The 14,336-nt window shown below is 50.9% G+C and overlaps 2 protein-coding genes across 3 annotated transcripts in view; one reads left to right on the plus strand and one right to left on the minus strand.

The window, feature by feature from the left end:
- UBAP2 (ubiquitin associated protein 2) overlaps positions 1 to 4,895 on the plus strand; it is a 185,177-nt gene extending 180,282 nt beyond the window's left edge. For both annotated transcript variants that reach the window (XM_082301874.1, XM_082301875.1), the window contains exons 26-28: positions 1,028 to 1,095; positions 2,065 to 2,256; positions 3,760 to 4,895. In XM_082301874.1, coding sequence (XP_082158000.1) covers positions 1,028 to 1,095; positions 2,065 to 2,256; positions 3,760 to 3,855 — 356 coding nt within the window. In that variant the 3' untranslated portion in view covers positions 3,856 to 4,895. The remainder of the gene's footprint in view (positions 1 to 1,027; positions 1,096 to 2,064; positions 2,257 to 3,759) is intronic.
- A 3,348-nt stretch (positions 4,896 to 8,243) lies between these two features.
- LOC309584856 (ubiquitin-conjugating enzyme E2 R2) overlaps positions 8,244 to 14,336 on the minus strand; it is a 52,940-nt gene continuing 46,847 nt past the window's right edge. The window contains exons 4-5 of the mRNA XM_082301156.1: positions 11,407 to 11,541; positions 8,244 to 10,151 (exon numbers count right to left, since the gene is read on the minus strand). Of these exons, the coding sequence (XP_082157282.1) occupies positions 9,932 to 10,151; positions 11,407 to 11,541 (355 nt within the window). The 3' untranslated portion in view covers positions 8,244 to 9,931. The remainder of the gene's footprint in view (positions 10,152 to 11,406; positions 11,542 to 14,336) is intronic.

The raw sequence follows: 14,336 nt of genomic DNA on the forward strand, positions 1-14,336 counted from the left end.
GCAGGGTGTGCACTTTACACATCTCTGGGCTGTCTAGCTGGTGCCTGTACACCTTGTAACTCATTGTGTCATGCCTGGAAATGTTTCCTTTGTGACCATAAAAGCTGAAGACTTTATCCAGCTTTATTTTACAAAAGCTTTATTCAGCACATGCTGGTTAGATCTGAGAAGTGTATACTGGGCTGCTTAGCACTAACTGGTTCATCCTTGTGCTCAAGCAGGTACCAAGCATTTGCTGTGCATTTGAAACACCAAGTGATCACACTCTCTTTAGTGGAGAAGCAATCAAGAAAGGAGCAGTGTCCAAGGAGGGTTACAAGCCTGGAGCAGTGTCCAAGGATGGTTACAAGCTTAGAGCAGTGCCCTTGAGCCCAATCCTCTGATTCACTGAACAAAGCAACTATTGGATTTATTATGATCCAAGTGAAATGATCAGAGGCACCCTTTATAAAACTGTGGATAAGTGTCTGGTTTGAGCCACCTTTGATGGCGAGTGTTTCTGAGCCTGTTGTGGCACCAGCCAGTCCGGCTGGAAGCCAGTCTGAGCCAGTGACGCTGATTCTGTCAGGGCAGAGGAGCACTGCAGACCTCACTCTTCTGTAGGCTGTGAAAGGACAAGGGCCCAGATGTATAGGAGATGCTGAGTTTCACCAGTCAGGGCACTACTGGAAAGCTCTTAAATGCTTCAATAGAGCCGAATGTACGTCTGATCCTACAGAAAAGCTGGCTTTTTGTGAGCTTCACTGAGTGCTCAGTGCAGCCAGCTGCTGCCTGGTGTGCATTAGAATCTGAATGTTAATGGCTGGGTTGTGGACCTGAGTGATTTATTCCAGTGGGCTTTTGCGGTGGGAACAAGAAGCTGAGCCCCTTCTTTTGCTCCCATGTGGGGTGCTGTGGGTCTGAGATCATGGAGAACCAGCAGGGCGGTGCATCCCCTGAAGCTGCCAGAGGAGCCAGGAGCAAAGCTTGGGACTGTGCTGGCTGGGGAGGTGACATTCTCACTGTTGGTGGCATTTCTGTTTTCCAGGTGTTTCTGTGACCTCAAGTAACACGGGTGTGCCTGATATCAGCGGCTCAGTCTATAACAAGACTCAGGTGAGGAGTGCTGGACCCTCCTCCCTCAAGGCCCAAGGCTGATGATTTCTATTCCCAGGCTGGCCAGTCCCAGGGTCAGCAGGCCACGGCACTTCTGACACTGGCTCTGTTTACTGCTGGAGTGAAGCCTCATCCTCTCTCCCACAGTTCCTGTGGTGTCAGCTCCTGACAGCAGCTGCTGGCAGAGGCTCAGTGCTCCCTGTGCCCACACTATGCCAAGCCAGCAGTGTCCTGGGTGCAAATTAAGTTTTGGGTGTTAGCATTTTTAGTTAAAATAGTCCCCTAAGCAGGTGAGTTGAGAGGCTGTTTGCTTTCCATCAGAGGGACCAGGCAGTAGTGACCACCTCTAACACCTGCAGGTCCCTGTCCCACACTCTCCTGTGGCCATTGCTCAGTGTGCAGCTTCCCAGGCAAAGCAGAAAGTGCTTTGACAAGCTGTGGTGTGCATTGGGCTTATGTCCAGCTCCTGTTTCCTCCTCCCTGCGCCCTCAGCAGGGAAAGTCGGTGTCTGGCTGTGATCCATGCTTACAGGTAGGAAGCCAGCTGTCAGCTCCATGCTTAGGGGTCAAGCTTTGGCCAGCAGGAGAAAAATACTGCTGCAAGTTCCTGTGTTTTTGTTGGGCTGCCCTGGATAAGTTGAGTAATTCTAGGCTGAGCCCACTCAGTGGGAGGAGGACTGATTAGGCAGCTGCTGCCATCCCATGTCCCTCTGAATGAAAAGAGGTCAGGGATAAAACCCACAATTGTCTTGTGAAAACAAAAATGTCAAGAGCCATTAGTGCATAAGTATGAGGGAGAAGAGGAGCTGAAACTCATCCTCTGGTGTGCTTGCAGGTATTCAATGTGACTTGGCTTCCTCGTGGGGTAGGTGAAAGGTTCAGGTGATGTGTGTTTGGGCCAGCATTGTTCTGGTCTGGTTGGGGCTACTCACACCAGTCTCTGACGCTGTGCCCACTGTCCCCTGTGCAGACATTTGACAAGCAGGGATTCCATGCTGGCACTCCACCTCCCTTCAGCCTGCCTTCTGCTCTTGGATCGACTGGGCCCCTGAACCCTGGTGCTGCCCCGGGGTATGCTCCAGCCCCATTTCTCCATATCCTCCCTGCACATCAGCAGCCTCATTCCCAGATGCTGCATCACCACCTTCAGCAGGATGGGCAGGTGAGTCAGCCCCTTCTGCCTCTACAGCATTCCCAAGAGCACGTTGCTCCCCCATCCCAGCAGGGTCTCAGGGTGTTTGTTTCCTTCTGTTGTTTGCTTTGCTCCCTGGGAAAGGGCCTTGGCAGCAGTGGCTGTTGACCAGCTTGGGGAGGGAATCTCATGAAGTTCAGCAAGGGGAAATGCCTGTCCCTTGGGAGAAAACAGCCCCGTGCATCAGTGTATGTCAGGGACCACCCAGCTGGAAAGCAGCTCAGCAGCAAAGTCCCTGGAGGGCCTGGTGGGCATAAGTTGACCATGAGCCACCAATGTGCCCTTGCAACAAAAAAGACCAACGGGATCCTGAGCTGCACCAGGCATGGCATTGCCAGCAGTGAAGGGAACTGATCCCTGCCCTCTGCTCAGCCCTGGTGAGGCCACAGCTGCAGCATCGTGTCAGTTCTTGGCTCCCCACTGTGGGAGAGATGTGGATGTATTGGAGAGCATCCAGTGAAGGACTGACAAAGGGGCTGGATCATGTCTCCTGTGAGGAAAGGCTCGGGGAGCTGGGACAGTTCAGCCTGGAGACCACTGAGAGGGGATCTCATCGATGTACAGAAAGGGAAGATGTAAAGAGGATGGAGCCAGGCTCCTTTTAGTGGCGTCCAGTGACAGGAACAGGGGTGAGGAGTACAAATGGAACACAAGAGATTCCCTCTGAATATCAGAGAAAATGTTTTTGCTGGGATGGTGACCAAGCACTGCCCAGAAAGCTGGTGGAGTCTCCATCCTTGAAGTTGTCTGAAGATGGTGCTGGGCAGCTGGCTGTAGGTGATCCTGCTTGAGCAAAGGGTTTGGGCAAGATAACTCAAGAGATCCCTGCCAGCCTCAGCCAGGCTTTGACTGTGTGGAGAGTCCATCCCGCTGTGGACTGGGGAGGGATGGTTTGCGGGGTGTGAAGCCAAGGCAGGCGCTGCTGTCCCCTGTCTGTGGGAGGAGGGCAGGACGTGAGCACTTGTGCTGTGATTCTGGGGAAAAATCAAGCACCCCCTTGAAGCTTGCATGTCAGCTCTGATCTGGTTTCACCTGCACGTGTGTTTACTTTCCTAAACCCTAAATATTCCCTGAAAAAAACACTGTTCAGCCTTGGAGTCCAGTCATAGGACATGATTTTGCACTCCAAGTGTGTGACATCCTTGTCTGGTGTGCCACCTCAGCTCACCTTGGGAAAGCTCCTTTGCTGTGCCTGGCCCTGCTCCTCATTTCCCTTGTGCTTGAGCCTGTTGTGGGTGGGAGGCAGTGGGATGGTGCATCCCCAAGCTCCTGCTTGGTGCGTCCATGGTTGCTTGGCCTGGATTGTGGGATGTAGAGATGGTGCAGGGCAGAAACAGAGCTGTTCAAGGGGAAGCATTGCTGTGCTGCTGGGTGTCAGGGCTGTCTCTGGCCATGTTGGGGTGGGCTTGTCTTCTTGGGATTGCTGGTGCTATGGCAGCTGATGCCCCTGTCTCCTTTGTTTCCCATTTCTAGGGTGGATCTGGCCAACGCAACCAACCCAGCACCATGCAGCAAAAGTCTCAGGCTACCAAAACCGCCTATGGCACTTCTCCATACTGGACAAACTAAATCCAAAACCGGGGAGGGGGGAGAGAATGAAAGGAGAGGAAGAAGAAAAAAAAAAAAAGAAAACAAAAGAAAAGAGAAAAAAGAAAATAAAAGCCGAAGCCCATTCCTGGAATTATTAGGAAAAGTTAACTGCTCAGCCAAATGTCTGTGCGGGGAGAACTGCAGCCAGCCAGCCATCCTCTGTGTGACTCGCCTGCTTCCTCTTTGAGTTGCTGTTATATGTAATATATTTATGTATGTATTTGTAAATGTAATAGAGCCTAAATGTGGTTTTCTGCATCTTGCAGCCTCTTTTATTTTCTTTGTAGGAAAACTAATTATTCATATTCCATCTGCACCAGGGCATCCTTCTTTCTTTGTTTTTTATTTTAAGCTCTATGGGTTTTGTAACTCTGTCAGACAAAAACAAACTGCGCCTTTTTTTGGAGCTGGAGCCCTTTTATTTAATGCAGTTCTAAATTCAGACAAATAAGGAGACCTGCCCTCTAAAAAATCCAAATCAAGGTGTGTCCTGTTGGTTTGATTTTACCCCCCGGCCCCCAATATAGCTGTTATTTTAGAGGGGAAAAATAAAAGAAAAAAAATGTTTTGTGGGCCTTCCCCTTTCTTTCATTTCCTCCCTCCCTCCCTCTCGCTGTGGAAGACAAGCTCTTGTGGGCAATTTCATCACTGTGGCCTTGAGCTACAGTCTCAACTTTAAATTTTTCAATTTTTTAATAATAATTAAAAAAAAAGGACAGGGTTTTATTTTTTGTTTGTGGGGGGGTTTTTCGTTGTTGGTGTTGTTTTTCTCTAGCAAGAGAGTTTGGATGGCTCAGTGTGTCCTGGAACCTCCTTTGCATCATTAGAGGCAAAAACTATGTAGCGGTTTCTTAAATAAAAGTATAAGCTGTGTCTTGTACCTCTTTTTGCCCTGAGCCACCTTCCCAGGAAAGCCAGAGCTACGGGATGGAAACTTCATCTGTCCCTCCCCACTTCTTTTAAAACAAAGACCTTGGAGGCAACTCCTGGTCCTTCTTGTCCTGCACCAGTGCGGTGAATGTTCTAGGAGTTTTAATTTCTTTATAGCCCTTCCTCCACCTAATAAAGATCTGAGCATATCACTGGTGTTTGTCTGCATTTTCAAAGGCTCCAGGAGCAGTTTAACTTCTACAGCCTGTCCCTTTCCACCTGCTCCTGCAACAGCAGCCAAGCTGGGAGGGTAAGAGCAGCCAGGTGGGTTTGACAATGGTGAGTTCATCTGTGTGCTGAGAGCTCTCAGGCACCTGCAGCAGGGATGGGATCCAGGGCAGCACCCTCATTCCTGCCATGAGCATCCTGTCTCTGCTTTTGGTGTCTCCTGGGGTGGTGCTCTGAGTCCCTGCAAGCAGCTGGGATTGGTAAGGACGGAGCACAGCTGCAGCTCTGCCCTCTCTCTTTGCCACGAGGTCCACGGGCTCCACTGGGAGGAAGGGCAGATGTTGACGGCTCTTGAGGGAAGTCTTCTGCCCCAGGCTTATCCTTCTGATCCTCCTGTCCCCATGTGGTAGAGGAGGTGTGTAAATGTGAAGCACACAACAGGCAAGGGGCTTTTTTTCTTTCAGGATCCATAAGAAAAAAGAAGTCTCTACCAGCTCTTGGGCCCTGTGAGACCTAGTTGTCACCCAGCCTTCCCCCAGCCTCTGAACAGCACAAGAACTAAAAATGGCATTCCTCTGCCCTTGCTGAGGTTTTGAGGCTGGTTGAACTTCAACAGCTGCTCCAAGCCCTTGGCAGCTGCTGCCCCACTGCCACGAGCTTTGGGGCCTGCTGTCAAGGAGAGCAAAAATGTTTCTGCAGGCTGGGGCTTGTCAGCCTGTACAAGGCTGCAGTAGCAGCTGAGCCCTCACAGCAGCAGCCCCTTGTTTACCCCCTTCAAAACAGACCTCCCCAGAGCTGCATTGACACTCTTGAGGTCTTGTTTATAGCCAAGCTTGTTTATAGCTGCCCCGTGGGTGTAGCTCAGTTCTTGCATGTGTGTCACAGTCCAGAAGCAGCTGGAGCTGGGGAAAGGCAGCAGGTGAGAGTTGGTGCCAGCCACCAGCAGCTCCTGAGCCTCAGGTCCCACACCTTCCCAGCTACTCTAGGGTCCTGCCCGCATGAGAGCATTGCCTTCAGCCACAGGCAGGCTCCTCTCCTCTCCTCTCTGTGAGACTCAACAGAATGTTTCTTCCTTTCCCTACACTGTCACTTCAGCAGAACTTGGCCTGTAGCAATTTCCTCTCTAAGCCCTGTTCCACTGATGGCAGAGCTGAGGTTGCCCAGCTGCACTTGGCCATCAAGGAAAGGAGGGGAAACCCTCCTTCACAGCCTCCAGGGCTTACCCAGTGCGGGGTGGGCTGGAGCCTTTGCCCTGCCTTTGGTCCCATGCTGCTGCTGGAGGAAGCAGCTACTGGCAGTTGTGGGCAGCCCAGTGCTGTGGGGTCAGGCAGGAGCTACAGGCAGGCCAGATCCCAGACAGCACCATTGCTCCTGGTCCCATTCCCCAGTATGGAGACTCCTTTGGGAAGGCAGCTCCAAAAGGCCATCACCCTTCCTCCAACTCAGCTGTGCAGCAGAAGCACTTGGGCCCCAGCCACATTTGACTCAGCAGTTGCTGTGCTGCCATCCATACCAAGTGCAGCCAGTGCAACTCCCTGACACTTGTCCTGCTAATTTTAGCTTGACTGCAGCAGCCGGGGCACTGCAAACACCCTGCTCACCTCCTGAGCCTGCAGGGAACAGCGTGGGACAGGCAGGGCTGGCACCCGGGAGGGCTAGCAGCCATGGCCTCAATTTTTCTGCCAAAGCGGCTCCCTGACCCAGCGGTTGAACTCCTCCTCCACCGTGTCCAACCCTTTCAGGAGCACCATGCTCCTGCCCTGCCAGGGCAGAGGCCAGCAGCAGTTGTGGAGTCCTGCATCCCTGCTCCAGTCACATGAATCCATGAACAACCTTCTCACTGGTCTCCCCCTTCCTGACTTGGGAAGACTAAATATAACTGCAAAGCTCTGGCCTTTTGCCAAAGTCCTTCTCTAAATCACTTTGTTCTTCAGTCTCACGTGCACACAGCAGCTTTATTTTGCGATAAAAGTATAGATTATTTATGTATAAATATGCCTAGTGATACCATGGCAGCAATGAACTCATCAACAGCTGTTATTCAAAGCTTTGAGTAACCCATGCAACCAGCTCAAACATGAAAGTAACAGCACGGAGATATTTTCATTTCATATTTTTATTAGTAGACAGATGTGCAGAAAAGACAAAATATAACTACTGAAGGAGAAGACAACACAAAAATGCATCAGTTAATTCTTTCTGGTAAATTATACTGAAGAAAAAAAGGAAAAGATCTGGGAGTTCAGCTAAGAAAACTACTAAGAAATCTAGTGTACCCTGCTGGTTTCAGAATGGTTGAAAACTGCATTTGAAGGGACATGTAGTTGCAAATGTAAACGCTAGTATTGGCTGAAACAGAAGAAACAGGGTTAAGAAAAAACCAGAATACACAGAGCAGGTAAACATTTTTCTGCAATCTCTTAAATAGTTTCAAAAAAATCCCCTCATACTTCAGTTGTATTTCAAAAAAAGGAAACCAGCAAGTCAACAAGCAATGACACTGCACAGGACAGTGGGGAAGAGAAATTAGTCTGGTTAATGTCGGAGCTCTCAAAAGAGGTTGCTTTTTTGTCATTAAAAAAGGGTAACAGAAGAGTCATAATAATGCATCTTACAACACCAAGCTTGGAAATACAAGTCACTGGAAAGTATACAGTGAAGACGGTCAAAAGTACAAGGGAAATCCTGAAAGATGCAGTATCCTCATTTCCAACCAAGTCATCAGCAAAGCCAGTGTTGCCACACTCTGCTCCTTCACCCCCCCCAGCCGCCTGAAAGCCGGAGGTTGGTGCCCCTGCCCTGGTGTGGCCCCGAGTCCAGTTCTGCAGCCGGGAGCATCAGGGGCCCATTTGCCAACCCTGGCGGTGCCCTCTCAGGGCTGGTGTGAAGCCGGGGGTATACCACACTCACTAGACACAGGGGAGCCCCGCTGCCGGCTCCAAAAAGCACTTGGGGCTGAGTCAGTCCTTGCTGGAAGAAGGCTGACACCTCAGGAGGGTGCAGCTGCCTTCCCAGGTAACATGCAAGCAGGAAGGCAGTCGACCGAGGGAGCGTCGGGGACGAGGAATCACCACTGGGCTGCCTTCACTGCCTGCGGCCAGAGGGATGCACCGCCGGCGCAGGGACTGTCCCTGCAAACCCCAGCCAAGCAACATTTTGGAAACAGATCTGCCTCCCTCACTTCATGCTGAGCTCCGAAGGCCTTCCTCTCCTCTCTCCTCTCCCTCTCCCTCTCCCTCTCCCTCTCCCTCTCCCTCTCCTCGGGCAGTGCACTCGGAGCATTTGCTCAGTCTCGCCCCCGGACGAAGCCATGGAGCGGATCCAGAACAAAGCCTGTTCCCACCGGAGCACCCCCGAGGGACCGCAGCTGGTGACGTACCATGGAAAACCCTGAGATACATGGAGGGGAGGCGCAGGCTCTGGTCAGGGTGATGCCTCTGTACCTGGGGGGACCGAGGGTCTCGCCCAAGCAGGGCCAGCACCTCCGATCTGCTCCCGGGGCTGCCAGGCCCGGCTGCCGATGCAAGGATCATGCGAAAGGGGACTCGGGGCACGGCACCACAGCCAAACACGAGCCGCTGCAGCGGGGGGGACGGCGCCGAGGGCCTGAGCGTTCTGAGACAGGAACATGCGGGATCGCTCTGCCCACGACGGAGCGCCCTAAGCTCTGCCAGGGGCTCCCAAAAACATGCGGGAAGCTGAGCTCGGGGCACCAGCTGAAGCACGTTGCTGAAGAGCCTGTGAAAACCTGCTGCTGGCCTGCTCTGCTGTGGGGCTGCACACGCCCCTGTGCCCCAGGGAGCCGGGCAGGGGGAGCCCGGACACCCCCGCGGGCACCAAGGCGAGCTCCGAACTCCGCCGGCCCCGCAGAGCCCGCACCTGGCCACAGGTGACCTACACAAGCGACAGAAGGCGGCTCCAGCTGCTCAGGGCTGCGGCTGCAGGAAGCAAGGGCTGCCGGCCAGCACGGGGCAGGAGGCTGCTGGTCTGTCCCACTGCCAAAAATACGTCCAGCATGAAGGGTGGCCCGCTGGGCAGCAGGATGCACAGCTGCTCTCCTTCCTCCGGAGCGGGGGGCAGCTGGCAGCAGATCTCAGCACAACAGCTAAACTGAACTCTTTCAACCCTATTCTAGTCTGGAAGGAGGGGGAAGAAGAAGAAGAAAAAAAAAAAAAAAAAAAAAAGCAACCCAGGGCTCAGTTGTACAGACCTGAAGTGTTAAGTGTTTATTTTAGGGTTCATATCACAAGCCTTCTCCAGAGACAAAGCTGATTGTGCCCTCTGGGGCTCCAGGGACCAGCTATTTCCTAACTTAGCAGGCTGAAAAGGAATACTGTACCTTTCAGTGACAACCCATCAAGCTCAACACACAGTAGCTTTACACTCTCCGCCCCACACCTTATAAAGGAAAAGCCACCACCACAAGGCTAAACGAATGTACACACGCTATTACTGTAAATGGAGCAGCTAAACCTTGGCAATTTGCTTCGTGGGGATTTTTTTTTCTTCCCAGTAAATGCAGCACTTGAGCTCCCAAAAACCCGGCTTCCAATGAGTTTGTTCCAGCTTTAAATACATTAAACATCTCAATGCAAGACTGTATTTAATTCAAGAATCTAAACAGAAGCAAACCTGTTTTGTTGTGAGCGTTTTGTAGAGAAGTGAAAAGGGGAGTTCTTTCTTAAAAAGAAATCGTAATACAGTGATGAAAGGGTTAAGAATGCAAGAATTCAGACATTCTGTGGAGGGTCTCTAAGAGGTCCATAAAAAAGGAGCGAACAGATCCATACAACAGGAGACAGCAGGAGACAAAGTTTTGTGTTGGGTTTTTTTTTTCTTTTTTTTTTTTTTTTTTTTTGACACCCCCCCCCACTTTTTTGCTGGACTGCTGCTAGGTTACCGCTGCTCCCTTCTGGCCTGAGTCGGCAGGGCAGTACAGGGGCATAGAGGGAGCAGGTCACGACTCCTCGTTGCCAGAATCATCATCATCGTAACAGTCGGCATCCTCCTCCTCCTCATCTTCATCGTCAATGTCGTCATCGTACAAGTCGTCATAAAGCAAATCTGAACTGTTGTCATTGGAAGGCACTTTAGTTTTGATGCAGTACTCTGCCAGTGTAGTGGGGACCTTCACACCATCCTTCTCTGCCTCAGCTTTGGTAGCCAAAACCTGTTTCCTGTGGGGAGAAGGACACAGCAGGAATATAAGCAGGGCTGTGTGCCTGCGGCTCAACTCTCCACCCTCCCTCCAGGCCCTGCCCAGCCTTCCTGGCAGCTCAGGGTCAGGGGAGCTGAGGTTTGCAGGAAGCACCACAAGCAGCACTGGAAACAATTTGGTTCCTGCAGTCCCGGGCCTGGGAGCATGCCAAGGGTGTTTGCAGCACACACACACACTCAGCAACACATGAAATCAGTTATTCCACAGGGCTCCGCATTAGAGACCTGCCAGCGGCCAAAGCAAATTCCGTTTGCTACCGTGATGGTCATGGATTTCCTAGAATGATTTATTGACTCTGCCACTGACAACTCTTCCACAGTGTGCTCAAAACTGCAATTCCCACAAGCCTTTCACAGCTCTCAGCTCCCATTGGAGGGTCAGAGCAGCTGGGGCACATGGCAGCACCCCAGGACACAGGCCTGGCTGCTGCCTCCCAGCAGGGAGGAGCAGATGTCAGCCTGTCCCCTCACCCACCCACTGCTTGTCAGTCTGCCATTCCCTGTGTGGAATACACCCAGCTCTGCTGGAGCCAAGGGAGCTGCAGGATTCTCCGCACAGACAGAGCCCCGCTGGCCCCACGCAGGACCTCATCCTGCCTGCCCAGCTGGCAGAGATGCCAATGCAGCCTTGTGCCAGCAGTCCTGCTCCAGGCTAGGCTGTCCCTCCACAGCAGCCCTGGCCCACGTTCACATCATCCCCCTGCAGCTTCTGACGAACCATGGACTTCTGCAAGGGCAGCAATGAGCAGTGCCTCCAGCTAATCCAACCCCACACTGCAAGCCCTTGACAAATCCTGTTGATACTCCTTTGAATTGGAGGGACAAGATTATGATTCATGCATGCTTTAAGCACAGAAATTAGTAGGATGCAGTCAGTTTGCATCACATCCCAAGCAATGCATGGCTCAAAGACAAGCAGGGACTTCGACTGGAATTTACTAGTAGCCAATAGGTTTTGCAGAGCATCACGACATATTAGTCTGAAAGAAGAACAATTTAAAGACATATCAGTCCAGTCCTCCTGCCCCAGAAGTTTGCACTGCTTCTGTGTACTGAAAAGTCTGGAGGGACCAGAAGCATGGACTTCGAATAAGACACTGAAATTAATTTCTGAATTAAATTCTACTGCGTGAAGCTGGTTTCAGCAAATTCTAGAAGCAGCCTGTTTGATAGGATTCAAAGCAGGAGCCCAGCATCACACACTGCAAAGCTTACCTTATGATTTCAGCATACTCCTTGTCTTTTCCTTTACTGTCCCTCCATTTCCTGAACATGACTGACGCATCCACATTGGCTGGGGAGAATGTGTTGGGCTCATTAAGCAAAGAGATTACACTCAGTAAGATAGTCCTGGAAGAGGTAACCACAACAGCAGAGTCAGAGCTAATGCATTCATGGATTCTGGATGCCCACAACTTCTTTAGGTATTGCATCATGAACTTGTTTAAAGTTAAGTCTTAAGCTGAGGACAGTGTTTTAAGTGAGAGCAGATATTTATGAACCTCAAACCCTGGTCATTGGTGTAGGGAAGGTGATACAACACAAATCTCATGTGACTACAGACCACCGTGTCTGTGCATGTGCTTGAGGTAGGGCAGCAAGCAAAGCTACAATCAGACCAGAATTCAGCTCATCTGCACCATCCACAGATGGTGTGGGGCTGGAAACCTGCTCTGTAAGCTGATCCTGGTAGCTTGCAGCCTCCAGAAGAAAGCCAGGCTGTTTGCCTGCCACCACTATGACCCAAGGCCATCAGAAAATGCTGCACTGCTTTTCCCCTGCCCTGCCGGGTGGGGGGAGGCTGAGGTTGGGGCAGGTGTCTTCTCTCCTCAGCTCGTGCCCCATTCAGGCTGCAGCAGCAGCTCTCAAGCACAGCAAGGAGAGGACAGTGGAGATGCTTTTCAACGCCCAGGCAAAGCGCCAGGGCCCAATGGGATTCAGCTGCTGGTACTAAGCAGAGCCAACATGAGCCAGTCATGTAACCCTGGCAGGCAGGCAGGCAGGCAGGCAGACAGACAGACAGACAGACAGACAGACAGCCTTCTGGGATTTCTAGCCAGGTGCTGTGCTCTGCTGGCATTTACCAGCTGCAAACACCATCCTCTTGCCCAGAGCTTACTCCTGCAGTTCCTAGAACCTTTGCACTTGAGAGATGCAGCCTTTGCTGCTCAGGCAGTGCCCCAACCAGCACAAACACCCACACCCAGCCACCGGCTGTGGCTGCCCCCACGGCAGAGTCACCTGTCTCAGTGGTCCTGCCAGCAACAGCTTCCCTTTCAAGTGGAAGGGACAAACAAGAGACAGGGAATAGTTCTTGAAACACAGAATTACCTAACAGCCACTTCACAGACCTTGATTAAAGGAGACTGAGAGCCGCAGTTGCGTTTGCACTGATTTAGCGGCATGTTCAGAGCACATCTACCAGATCATGTTTCTGGGTACAATTCCAGGAAATGCTTGGTCATTTGGATACTGAGTATCTTGAAAGGTTTTGAAAATAAACACTTGTGTCTGGACAGACTGTTCAGTACAGCTATCAAGAGAGTCTTATACAATTTATTTTCTAAATTATATAATCCTGTATGAAAAGAGAACAGCAGCTCTGGAAAAAACTGTCTCATTGGACTGGAATGATGAGCATAAGAGATCATTTTCTACTTCATCTCAAGAACTCATTTAAGAGCCTTTGATTCTCTGCAAATGGGGCTGCAAAGCCAGCATGTCAGCTCCAGCATCATGCAGCAGCTTTCAAGTAGAGCAAACAAAGTCTAGGGAAGGCCAGGGACAGGAATTCATGTCTGGATTTAGCATCTGCTCTACCACACTTCCATCAACAGTGAGGAGAAGCCAATTGTCACAGTGGTGTCCAGACACCAAAGTCACTGCAAAGCTACTTAAGTACACCACGGCAACTGTATTAGAGGTGAAGCTCTCAGAGCTCTTCATTCATGTCCAGCACATCAGATCAGCTCCATCACTGCTGATATCCTTAAGAGCTGGACAGAGTCCTCCAAGTCAAACCCGGTTGCTGTGGACAAGGTACAGTAATAGACAGGCACCCCAACATGGGGGATCTGACAGGACTAAAACCACTAAAAAAGTTCAGCCATGTGGGACTGAAAACCTCAGCACCAGACACAAACTGCATGGGCTGGATATAGGCTGAGTCTCTGGGATATTGTCAGGGATCTGTCTGCCCCTCAGACAAGGTTGCTCTAGCATGGAAGGGAAGCCAGCAGAGGATCAAGGAAACAGACCTGTTAAGGACCTTTTTTTCTTATATATCAACTGAAGAAGGCTCAGAGACAGACCAATTTTGTCCCAAAGAGACATGATATAGATTGGCTGGTACCCCCAACCAGCACATCCTTGTTGAAAAAGGATTTTTTAAAAATTCCAGCTGCTATCCATATTGTAGCCTCACACAGCCACCTCTAGAGGTAGGTATAGATTGGTCCAAGTGCATTTTTGCCCTCTGGTATAAAGTAAAAAGTTTTAGCCTAGGCTGCACTGACAGTCATGTTATTGCACCAAGCTGTTTGTGGAATCTGCCTAAATCTTAGGCAGCAAAAAAAGCCAAGAAAAATGGGAATCCTCAGGAAACAAAGCAATAGTGAGACAATACATCACCTATCTGTGTACAGGTGTACCAGTATCTTGAACGCTGTTCTGAGTCCTGGCCTGTGCAGTTCAAGGACAGGTGAGACTGGGGAGTTGTGGAGAAGGACAACTAAAATGATCAGAGAGCCTCAGTCCTGAGCCTTGCCACCACACACTCAGTTCCACGGGACACAGGAAGCAGTATTTTCTGCCAAACAGCTCAGAGCTGCATTCCTTCACATTTTGCTGTGTGTTTGCTGTATTTACTTATGCCTGCCTCACCTAGCTCCCAGTGATGGGAAACTCCATACTGATTGTGTTTAAAAAAATAAATGAGCCTGCCTGACACCCTTAGAGGTAGAAGCACAGGTGATCTCTCACGGTTGAAGAATGAAATTCTCCTCTTCAGACAGTTCAACCCTGCTGATCTGAGGGCAAACAGTCAACACTTGGCAGGATTTACAGAATTCAGCAGCTGAGGAGCAGCCCTCCCACACCTTCGGCCCCTCTGCCTCCTGTCTGACACTCTGGAGTTTTCCCAAGCC

The sequence above is a fragment of the Coloeus monedula genome, assembly GCF_965178545.1.
Source record: "Coloeus monedula genome assembly, chromosome: Z".
NCBI lineage: Eukaryota > Metazoa > Chordata > Aves > Passeriformes > Corvidae > Coloeus > Coloeus monedula.